This window comes from Aquila chrysaetos, chromosome 10 (assembly GCF_900496995.4).
Source record: "Aquila chrysaetos chrysaetos chromosome 10, bAquChr1.4, whole genome shotgun sequence".
Taxonomy (NCBI): domain Eukaryota; kingdom Metazoa; phylum Chordata; class Aves; order Accipitriformes; family Accipitridae; genus Aquila; species Aquila chrysaetos.
In genome coordinates this window covers 9,603,976-9,616,308 of record NC_044013.1, presented here as the reverse complement: position 1 = coordinate 9,616,308, position 12,333 = coordinate 9,603,976, and the positions used below count along the sequence as shown (strand labels likewise).

Below are 12,333 nucleotides of genomic sequence, written 5' to 3'. Positions count from 1 at the left end.
CAAGTCCCTAGTAGCACTGCTGTGTTTATATATGAAATGAAGAGGGCCTCATGGATAATTCTTTCTCCAGATCTGCTTACAGATTTGCACTTTTCCACTAAAAAAAATATTGGGTCTTTAGACTGGGCATGCACGTATATTTATTTTCTTAACAGTTAAAATCAACCACTGTCACGACACTTCTATCTATTTCTCTCTGGCTGAGAACACTGATCAGCATTCCTCAGATCAGACGTATAGAGAATTGTTTATATTTTCCATCTTTTTCTGCTTTAGTATAAGAGTAGCAGGCCTCTGCCACTGATTACTATTTTAATTAAATTTAGCTGTCACATCTATGGGCATCACTAAAGATACCAAAAAACATAAAGGACTGTGCAACTGATGAACTGAATTCTGATACAGCAATTCAAGAAGGTAGTTCATCAGAGATTATGAACAGAATAGTGAGCCTGTACTTCTAAAACTATACCTCTTAATGTCAAAACAAACAAAAACCACCAAAAGCACAAAACCAAAATAACAACCTAATACTTAAATGATTATTTTTTTTAATAAAATACTTACTTGTTTTCAAATACAACTGTGAGCGAGTCCTCATGAACATCTTTGATAAATCCCTAAAACAAAAACATTTTTGTTATAAGAATGCATGTAAAGTCAAAACAAGGCACCAACTTCAATACAGCCTGAAACTAAGCCAAACAGCAGACCACCACTAATACTACAGTTCTAATTTAGGAAAGTTCCAAGACACCATCCCACTGTTCGCATGAGGTTGCTGATATTCTTAGTTGGCTATTCTAAGAAATACAGTGCACAGGGGTTGTTTCAAATGACTGCTCAAACCAGACCAGCACATTTACAACTGAAAACTCACTATTAGAGTTTACTATTTTATCTACAGGTGTGTACAACTGTTTTACAGGAATAAAATGAGAGATCCAGGACCAGGGCAATTAGTACAATTCACAATACAATGTCAAATAGCTGTGCATAGCACTATTTGCTTTACAGGTGTTCTTCTCAACACAAAACTGAATCAGAAACAACCGTCCTTCAGAACTGTATAACAGCAATAAATTTCAGATAAAATATGGCAATACTGGCTGCCATAGAGCTAGTTATGGTATCATCTTTCGAATAACAAATTGGGGACTGTATGAGGCCAAATATCTGCAGGACCTCACAAGAAAACAGACAGAATACAATATTTCACATTTTTTTGTGTTACACTATTATGATCTCAGGAACAATTGAGGGGAAATCCCACTTCCTTTTCTTTCTTTTGAAAAACAAAAGGCTTCTTTAGGGGGCACTGATTATGTTGAAAGCCTAAAGACAAGGAACAACCTGATAGATACAGCTGTACTCAAGTACCCATGCAGAAATTAAGTTCCTACAACTCTTGGTTAAGGCAGGCAGGCAGGCATGTTGCAAAAAAAGCAGATAAAGGGACAAGAAAGACCTTTCAAACTACTCCTGCTTCTGCTATAGCCTGGTATTTGCCCAAGCAGAGGAGGTCAAGGAGGAACCTGCAGTTTTAAAGGAGTAAGAGTTGCATAGCTATGTTAGGAGAAGTTCCAGGAAATCTGCTGAATGGATTATATCCACTTAAGAAACTGCCAACTGAGGAGGACAAAGAACATATCAACTGCGCAAAGAGCAACTAGCCCACAGAGGTATTATGTGTCAGCTCAGGGAAAGATAAATTTTGACACAGGAGATCCCTCAATGTAAGGACGGACAGTAAAGGAGCCCATGCTGACAGCTGGTTGCACAGGGCCTATATAAACAAATCTCCTTTTACCTGAACTCGTACTCAGGCAATGATGTGAAGGCATTTGCTCAAAACCTGCTTTTCTGCTCCCCAAGCTTCACTCAAAACCATCTGCCAGCAACAAAGACGACTGGTTCTAGCAGAAAGCATACTGGTAACCCTGAACAAAGCAGGTCACCAGAAATCACCTCATTGAACCACCTGGTGCGTTCCTAATAAAATAAACCCTTTCAAAGGCCATCCTGCCTCTGCAAGGGAAGGAAGGCAAATCTATTTCTTTGAAAGGTAAGCAATGGCAACAGCTGGCAATAAAATACACCTGTAACCAGCGACTTTCAGTTTCAAGCCAGTTTCTGGACAGGAATACTGAAGTTATGTCTGTTTAATGGTGCAAAGAGCGTACAAAATTTTACTGCCTGAAGTATGTGTTAGCTAACAGAGGTAAAGCAGAACTTTTACTAAATTTATGCTACCAATGTCCCCTTTAAACACGCCCCAATATGGAGATCAATTAACATGGCACAAATTGCAGGAAATACAAATTGTTCCACTACAATTCATTCAAACTCTATCCAGGGACAAAACACCCAAGTCACAGCACTGCACACAAAGTTCATGCAGTCCAACATTCTGCCGAATGACAACTTATGAACAGAAAGCAGTATTTACAGAACGAGATTTAACTCCCTACTATGGACAGCCATTTATCTGCATTCCCAGAGTCTGTGGTTCAATATTATTCTTTGCCTCATTATGCTGCTTTATTTCATAGCTGAACCTTACCTCTTATTTATGTTATTACATGCTCTCACAGTACTCAACATGGGCAGGGGGAATATGTATTTAATTCTACGTCAGCCTATAGTAGCTAAAACTGAATTCAGATCTGCAGAATAAATTTATCTTTCTTTTGTTGAAGAATCAGAATCAAGAGAGATTCAAAATCAGGTACCACAGAACACCTGAAAAACATTCAGAACATAATGCTTTACAGAGTTTAGAAAATCCTCAATCCACTGACTAGCTGCATGTTTCATTAATAAGACAAAAGAAGTGGAAAAAAAGAATCCCAACTGCATTGACTTTCCAGGATTTCAGATAATTAGTCCATTACTAGGTAAAGTCTGTCTTTCTGTGTAACAGTACAAACAGGTTTAATATTCACAACTGATTTTTAAGCTAACGTCCTGCTGAAGAATGGGAAAGCTGATGTGAAATAATAATGCAGAGATATGACTAGCAGCAGACTAACAGCTGACACTGCACAAACGTCAGTTGCCTAAACAGAAACATTGAACACTTTTTCATAAAATCGAAAGTACAAATTCCGACAAAGAGTCTGTACATTTTACAACACCATGTGGGTTTCAGGAACGCCTTCACACAAGGAAGTCTTTCAGTTCAAAGCGTGCACACTGCTCTTCCCATATGAGAATATAATGCAGACTCACAGCTAGCAGACATGTATGCAGTAACTTGAAATTATCTGAATAGCATTTTCAATTGGCATTCTCAAACTCTTTCACTCCACAGTATTTATATATGAGAAACACTCAAAATCAAATGTAACATTCATTAGGTATGCACTTCAGGTCACAAATGGACATATGTAAAACATTAAATAAAATTACATAACTATTTAAATAATTGCATTATTGTGAGGCCTGAAAAAAGTCCGATCAGAGTCTAACTGTACAAACACAAGACTAATAGTGAAGGAGTAACATAGAAGTAAAAAATCCCAAGCATAATTCTTCCTACTGTTATCAATTTCTCTACAGCTGTGGGGAAGAAATCACATTTACAGTAACTGAAGCACAGCAGTCTGTGAGGTACTATAGACTGTATGGATCATTTGAAATACAACTAGAAATAATCAGAATTCAATATAGGTTTTAAATACAGTTTTGTAAGAAATTATTCCATTATTGCCAAGAAACATGCCAAAAGTATCATCAAAACATTTGACGAAAGTAAAAACTCCTGCATATTACTTTGCTACCTACAACCCTGATGTTTACTATAAGCATTATCAGTTGTCACTTACAACTCCAAGATAAAATCAGACAAATAGATTTCATGCATGTCAGGATGAGATTTAGTGTAATTTTTAAAGAAGTATTCCAAGAGCCTATAGATTTTTTTCTTTAAAAAGGTTTTACAAAAAACCTGTGACATTATGATATTGCAATACAAAGCAGGTTTTTTCACATTCAGTTATGTTAAATCCTACAAATTCACAAGGATTTCTTCAGAAAGGGCATGATGAAAATAAAACAGAAAAGTAAATATTCTGGTTTTCAACTAGGAGTTTTGAAGGAGTTCTTTATCAGTGAGGTAACCTATATAAATAGATTTGTACTCTAAGCTTGCACTAGTCATGTCTGATACTGTATCAAAAACATTTTCTACTAAATTAAGTAATGATGCATCACCTTAACTTTTGCTCAAATGAACAAGCTACTCCATTACTGAAATTTAATTTAGCAGTGTTGCCTAAGATAGATAGTGCCAATATCTGTTTGAAATGTTCTATGGTCCTCACACATCATCCCATGCATCCTCATTCCAAACAGAGGTGATGAGGCAGAGCTAACAAGAGACCACCAAACACATCATCAATAAATATACTGGCATCAAAGAACACATAGGGATGAACTGTATTATCAGCAAGTAAGCTTACACATAACATTTGTGTCTTTTACACCACATACAAAACTATAGAGGGCAGGAAGGGAGGAAAAATTTATGTGACTTCATCTTGCCAGACCTATGATTTGGACTGTCCAGATATTAGTGTCAGTCACACAGTTTACGCTGTGAGCTGGATCTCTGGAAGTCCATGTATACCCTGCTTGCTGCAGCCCAACTCATGAGGCAGACAGGAGACTATACTGTACTACAGGCTATTAATGTCCTGCTGGCTCCCCAGGCACTTTGGTTCAGACCCGTCTCTGCCACTTGGCAGAAAGCAGGCTCCCAACACTAGCACTATAAAACGAGGGGTAACATCGCTAGGACTCTTGCCTAGGTTTGGGATCAGAGATCCAGCAAATCTAACACAGGGCCATACTGTCTTAAGTATGAACAAAAGGACAGGAAACTAGGAGCGGATTATTTGCCACCAAAATCACTACAGTTGAGACTTCTTCATCTCGTAACACCCACACACACACTCTTTCCCTTTTACCTGGGTTTTGCTCATGGATTTAGGATTAGGATCTGCTGATAACATAAACGGATCAAGACTTACTGAAGTGCCCTTAGAGTGAACTGTATGTCTCTGTATATATACACACACTTTTTTTTTTTTTTTTAAATCCAGTTCCAGGCAAAGTCACAAAATCTGTGTAACACAGATGCAATCCAAGTTCCCTCTTCATCCTGCTCTCTTATCTGACCCCCAGGTAGGATGGTGCAATCTGAAAATGAGGTGTTGTTAGTTTAGCTGCAAACATTCTTTCCAGGGATAGCCACTGTGTTGGCTTTTGAGTCACACATACCTGCACACTAAAAACTATACTAAGATCATGTTACCCACTGCTGAGCAAATTTCAAACAGTAAATGCTTTGGCATCTGGTACCATGGACTGTTTCTGAATCAGTGACATAAAGGTCAAGAAGCCTATATCCAATTACCAACCCTTTCACTCCTTTCAGAAGCAAGAACCATTAGTATTTTTAACTAACATTCATACACAACTGTTTCAAGTACATGAAATAATTATTACTAAGGGATGTATCCCATGCTGACCCTCCAGGAAAAATAAGTAAGTAAATCAAAACACACACAGGAAACTTGTAAATAATCAAATCACTGGACAAAAAAGACTGAACTTCATAAAACATTATTTTCATTAGAAGTGATTAGCTGCACCTGCTTATACAAGGAATTGATAAAAGAAAGCAGATCTAGCTTGCCACAAAACACAAACATCATAAGCAGGCATCAGGTAAGAAAGAGATCCTGAACTATTATATCAATTTTAGCAACCACAGTTTAATCTATGACATTACTGCTTATTTCCATTCATAATCATAATTATCATATGTAAATTCAAGGGTCCTTATGACAGTTATGCAAGAACTTCAGCACTGAATCCCCTGGTTTAGGCTTATTCATGAAAGTCTAAATGACTCACATTACTTATACTGCTTTCTTCATATGCGTATTCCCAAAGGGCAAAACTTCTCAAAGACACCCTCCACTGATTATGTACATGAGCAATCAATAATCACTGCCTGTGGCATCTCCCTTTTATCAGCCTAAAAGGGTCAAGAAAATGGCTCATCAACAGCAATCATGACTACAGATACTTCTTGCACCAGTCTACACAACTATCAAGAGATCAGTAACAACTTTAAAATGTCTGAAATTTCCCACCCATTAAGGCTAGATATAATAAATAAATGCTGACCATTGTAAGACAGTTGAGATCTTTTTTTTCTTTTAAGTCATTCCAGTTACCATGTTTCCTGGTGTAGTAATTGGGTACAAACAGCTGTGTAAGCTACACTCTTAATGATACTTTCCTATTTTAATAACAATCAAGCTAAAAACCATTCAGAAGAACTCAAGAGTTGTTTTCAAAGCCACTAATTAAAAATTGTAAGAAAAATTAAAAAGCCATTATATTTTTTTATTAATGCATAAACTTTTTTCTCACACAGAATTGCTCATCATGCTTTGACACTGTACACGTGGAGAAATGCTGGGTACTTCTCTTTCATCATTTTTTCCCTTAGTAACAGTTTGGCTAGTCTCTACCTTGAGGCCTATGCCAACTCCTGCTACCAGCGCTTTGGTTAGTCCTATTACCAGCACAACCACACCTCTTGAAAGAGGAACAGACCAAGAAGAAAGCACTTTAGAACCTGTAAATTAAAGGTTGAGTTTCATTCTAATTCACATTTTTATTTATTTTATGCCCTTGCATAAGCTAAACGGCTACTACTCTAGGACAGAAAGAACACAACAGCACGCTGCATGCCAGAGTCAGGTTTTTCAGCACACGTAAGTCCCTACAACGAAGAATACAATGGATCTTTCAGAGTTATTCAGATGCCACTGAAAGATTCAGGTAGAGGAAGTTATCTGGTGTTCAATTTATGTACCTTGGTCTCATTTTAATTTAAGGCCCAACCTATTTCACATGAGCTGACATCTGCACTCATAAATAACGTGCAGAATCAGGGCTCGAATTTGCCTAGAAGTGAGCATACGCAGGCTGACGAAGGTACTGGATGAAACAGCTTTCATCTTGTTCTTGCCAAGAGCTGCACAGACACCCTTCACAACTGGCACGACCAGAGGCAATGTGCACAAACTGAAACAGGAGTTTCTGTAGAAATGTCAGGAAACACTTTTTTTTTTTTTTTTTTTTTTTTTTTTTTTTTTTTTACTGTGAGGGTGACTGAGCATGGGCACACGTTACCCAGGGAGGCTGTGGAGTCTCCATCTTTGGAGATACTCAAAAGCCATCTGGACATGGTCCTGGGCAAGTGGCCTTGCTTGAGCAGGAGTGTGGACCACATGACCTCCCACAGTCTCTGCCAGCCTCAACCATCTGTGAATTACTTAATAATCTTAATGACACAGAGAATCATCATCCTGAAAACACTGCAGGCCAAGATGAGGCTGGCAGTATTCAACTTTCACTCTCTCTACACACTTAGAAGCCAAAGAAATCCAGATTTTTTGGCCATTTGACATGAAAGTCTACTCTAAGTTCCAGAGATAAAAACCAACCTGCAATCTAGCACTCACCTAGAAAGCATCCACTGTTCTGCTCTCAGGAAGTCCTCACCACGCCTCTAATATACGCAAACCCTTAACTAGTAGGATTCATCAACCCTGTCCATTCTCCTGCCTGTTCCACAACACAAACCTCACCTTTTTTTCTGAAGACCATGACCATTTTGAGCCCCATCAGTGCCATCTGTTCTCTAAACAAAATGGGTGCTCAATATTACGATATATGCAAAGTCTTCTGAGCTGCAGGGAGTGGCTAAACACTGGCTCTGTTGTATACTGGTTGAGAACCTGGGATAAAATACAAGGTAAATGCTGTCCTGTTCTCCAGATTATATTACTTATTTAAAGCAAAAGAAAAAAAAGGCATAAATTAGTTTGCAGATTTATAAGTAAAAGGTTAAATTTAGATCATAATATTTTTTGTACAGGACTATAACCACAATTACTGTCCATTGATTTATGCATCATGAAAAAGATTTTGACTTTTAATGTATTTTAATAGAGAACATGGTTTTCCTTACTAATTTATAGCAACCATAGTGTATACATATAAATACATGTGCAAAGAATTCCCTGTTAAAATTGAATTTTGCTAAAATGAAGAACAACTATCAGAGGAACAAAAGAACCTATAATGAACACCATTTACCATGGTCATATCTCTAATAACTACTGAAAACCCCACTATAATGCTCTAACAGATTTAATCATTACATTTGTTCTACTACAGCTAAGTTGCAGATCATATTAACAAATCATTAAAAAAATCCTGTCGTGTAATTGTTTACCTAATTATTTTGGTTTTTATCTCTGTTGGCATAGCAGAGTCCTTCTCATCTCCTTTACTGGGAGGTTTGCTGTCCTAATGAATCTGAATTCAGACTGTTCTGAGAGCAAACCTCAAATTTCATCCCATCTCACAAATTTTGCTTTTCTCCTCAGAAAATTTTTGCCACCTCCTATACAGTGACACAGGGCTTAGATGATGAGCCTATCCTCCTCTTAAAAATGCTATCAGTGTCCAAAATAGGATACTTTCTAAATGAGACTGACACACCTCCCTCCTTTGCTTCAGAAACTACAAACAGAAAATTACTAGTAGTGTTACTTAGCTCCAAAATGCGCGCATAACCTCTGCCTACCTCAACAGTAGGACTCACAAAATGGAGTCACTGACAGAAATTTCACTGCATTTAGCTCACAAGAATAACCTTTTGAAATTGTGTTTCAGTTTGGTTTATTCAGTTTTGGTTTTGAGGGGGTTCTGTGGGGCTTTTTTCCCCTCCACATTAACAGTAGATTATTCTGAGTTGGGGCTTTGGTCGCTATGGGTCCAATCACTCTAACCTGACTTCATCCACTATGAAGATGCCATCACTGGCCTTAAGCCCCATTGCATTGATCTCAAAGCCATTAACACCATTTTTAAGTAAAACTTCTGCTTTTGTTAGTCACTGTTCACAGGGCTAGAACACATGATGGTGCTAATCCAACCCTGACAATTCTCACTGACTTAGGAGGAGGCGTCATCGTTGCAGATTTTAAATCGGGCTTATTGTAATAAATTCTGTGCACACAGATCCCTTCAGTCCAATAATTCAGTACATCTCCTAACACTCCCATTAGTCTCACATTCCCCTTAAGCAGAAGAAACAACTAATCCATGGTTTATAAAGTTGTCCAAGATCACAAGGTAGAAAATGGAAAGCTAAGAAGAGTGTCTCCAAATTCTGGGCTTCCTTAACGGGCAGGGGAAGAGAGAAAAAAAAAAAACAAAACCAACCATCAATTCTATTTAGGAGTATCCTGTTCTCAATGCAAACGATTCTGATGTGGGTTTCTGTGTGGTATTTCAAGTCCAACTAAAAATGTACCCGATTTACAAAATTTATTATCTACTGATTGCGGTAAAAATTTAAGAGGCTTACCTACCAAGGGAATATAGCTTACTCCATTACATTCTTTCCTCATAAGAGTATCTCCTATTTGTCTCTTTTAATAGGCAGCCAGTTGAAAAAACTAACTCCTGAAGTCAGCTGGTTACAATCCTTTAAACACCAACTGCCTTTACATACTGTACAATTACCACTTGACTTCCAAGCCAAATCCACAGCTGCACACAGGAAACTCAGGGAGGAAAAAAAAAAAAAAAAAAAAGACACCCCCCTCCCCCCCCAGTGTAATATTGCATGTGTAATACCACACTGTGTATGCGGTTAGGCACAATAGCTAAAGAGAGTCCTGAGATTAAATACTCCCAGAACATAGCTACACTGCGTGCTCACAATACTGGCTGGAATCAGCCCTCCTGGAAAGGAAGACAGAAGGCTCTTGCCATAAAAAGAGCTGGGATTCTTTAATATCTGAAGCCAGGCTTAGGGGAAAATGACTGACGGGCAACAGCTGGGAGTATTTTGCATTGATCCTGTAACATCCTGACATTCCAGGGAGGGTGATGGTGAAGGAAGCTTTCTGATGACATAAATAAACTCGAAATCTTTAGAGAATTATTTAAAATATTTTAAAATTATTATTTCAGCTCAGTTCACCCCATCCCACCCGGAGCCCCTACTTCTTCCAAAAATACCACACCCGCCCACCCTTTCCAAAATGAACACTAAGCAAATCCCCGTGCCGTGCATCTGCTCCCCCCCGGCCCTCCCAGCGCTCTCCCTTTCCGACACACTAACCTCCCTTGAGAGGAGCCCGTATCAGCCCGCCTCGTCACCACCTTCCCCAGCCACCGCCGCCCCGCTCCATCCGCGCCGGCCCCCGGCCCCCCTCCCCTCACGCCGGCCCCCGACACCCCCCTTCCCCGCCGCAGCCCCCTCCGCCACCGCCCCCACCACACCCAGACACCTTCCCCCAACGCCCTTCCCCCTCACCTTCCCCTCCTCCGCGGCCCGGCGCAGAGGCTCCCCCCACGGCCGCCACCGCCCGCCCGCCTCCGGCCCGGCGCGGAAACCGCCGGCCGGCCGCCCCCCGCGCTGCCCCCGCCGCGCCGGCCCCGCCGCCACACCCTCCCGGCGCCGGTACCTTGTAGAAGGCCCCGTTAGAGCCGCGCACTTCCACCGTCAGCTCCTCCATGTTGAGAGCGCAAAGGACGCCGGGACGTGCTTCTAGAAACTGTCACCACGGGGGGGAGCGCTGGCGGGCTCCCCCTCCCCCTCCGCCCGCCTCCCCGCGGGGTGGGGGCCGCTCCGGCGCGGCGCCGCCCCGCCCCTCCTCCCCCCCCCCCCCCCCCCGCGGCGCGCGGTGGGTCTGCCCACGCCGCTGGTCGAGGGGGGGGGGGCGCTCGCTCACGGTCTGCGGAGCGGGGCGTTCCCTGCGGGAAGGGCTGCCGGCCGCTGCCTTCCCCCCCCCGCCGCGGCCCGCGGGAGTGGGAGCGGCCGGCTGGCGCGGGAGGCGCGGTGCTGCCCGCCGCGGCGGGTGAGGGGGGTCTGCGGCGCCCGCCCGCCCGCCCTGAGGCGCAGGTGGCCCGGCGGCCTCGGCCTGGCCCCGCGGGAGCGGCCGCCGTGTGGTAATGGAGGAAGTAGCGGCCCCGGCGCCGCAGGCCGCAGTGAGCGCTGCAGGGAAAATGCGGTGGTTTGTTTGTTAGGTTTTTGTTTTGTTTTGTTTTAAAATGAATTCCAAAGGCCGGGCCTTAGGGGACACCTTCCGTTCCCGAGCCGCCTCAGGCGGCCTGGCTTGTCGCCCGGTGCAGTCAAGATGGTGCCCGTCATCCGCCTGTCCGCCCCGCTTTCACGCTCTCTTCGCTCGGCTCCCTTTGTCCCTGCCGGTGCCGCGGCCTGCCCTCGGGGGCGGGGAGCACCCCCGCCGTCTGCTCCTGGTCCCGCACCGAGCGGCCCCCTCCGCCCGGGCCCGGCCCCCCGGGGAGGCTGCCCGCTATGCTGACGTAAAAGTGGGGAATCGCCCCGTTGCAGACACTGTGCCTTCTTCCTCCATGTACTGCTGCAGAGAAAAAAAAAAAAAAAAAAAAAAAATAAAATGACTTTGCTATTTGATGACCCTCACAACACAATCGGACCCGAGTTTTGCTATGAGCTCAATGCTCGCATAAGCTTAGTCATGCAGAGCTTGATGAAAGGCCTGTATCTTTGCCAAATGCGTGCATTTTTTGCAGTAGCTTTAAATATCAGTAATGGTACTTTCAAACGTCCTTTCTGCTGATCTTTCCTGTTAGATGTCAGCCCCAAATGAACAGGAGTACATGATGGTATTTTACCCATCAAATGTTTTCATTTTTAGTTTCTCCATGTTAATCTCCCACTGTAGCTTTTTTGCCAGTTTTAACCATGTCTGTCAGAGAGGTGAGGATTTCGGATAATAGAGGCCTGGAAAAGGCCTGAGAAAGCTGGCTACTGGGGAAGGAGACTCAAATGTGCCACAACTGAAGGAAAGATAGGGGTTCAACAACATTGGCTTTGCTTGCATGCTGCTGGCTAACCCCCACGCCTGCCAGATGGTTAGCATGCAACTCTTTTGAGCATTTATACTCTGTGCTTGTGCTGTCCAGTGAGTAATTTGAGGGTACGGGGATGGGCTGGGAGGGTTCTGTTGGGGAAGAACTGAAGGTCATAGGTGGAGCCAAAGTTATAGGCTCCATGGACAGTAGAGCCTTGAGTCATTGTGGTGAAGCACGAAGGGAAATGAGACACAAATTAATTGGAAAAAAACCCCAATAGGCTCTGCTTGTTCCAGAGAACACCATGTTTTTTCCACTCAATAACTCGTATCTTTGTTTGGCTATGAGGTAGTGCTTAGAAAAAAAACAGTTTTGTGATCTACTCTTTTCCCA

General features: G+C 42.3%; 1 protein-coding gene across 5 annotated transcripts in view; it reads right to left on the bottom strand.

Moving 5' to 3' along the window:
* The window catches only part of FXR1 (FMR1 autosomal homolog 1), a 38,575-nt gene extending 27,836 nt beyond the window's left edge, over positions 1-10,739 (bottom strand). For 4 of the 5 annotated variants that reach the window (XR_003925275.1, XM_030027326.2, XM_030027327.2 and 1 more), the window contains exons 1-2: positions 10,572-10,739; positions 568-620 (exon numbers count right to left, since the gene is read on the bottom strand). Coding sequence is in view for 3 of the 5 variants with exons in the window: in XM_030027326.2 (XP_029883186.1) it covers positions 568-620; positions 10,572-10,622 (104 nt within the window). In the remaining 2 variants the exon portion in view is untranslated. Of the gene's footprint in view, positions 1-567; positions 621-10,420; positions 10,441-10,571 lie in introns of those variants that run through there. The other variant, XM_030027328.2, reaches the window with a different exon arrangement.
* Between the last annotated feature and the right edge of the window lie 1,594 nt (positions 10,740-12,333).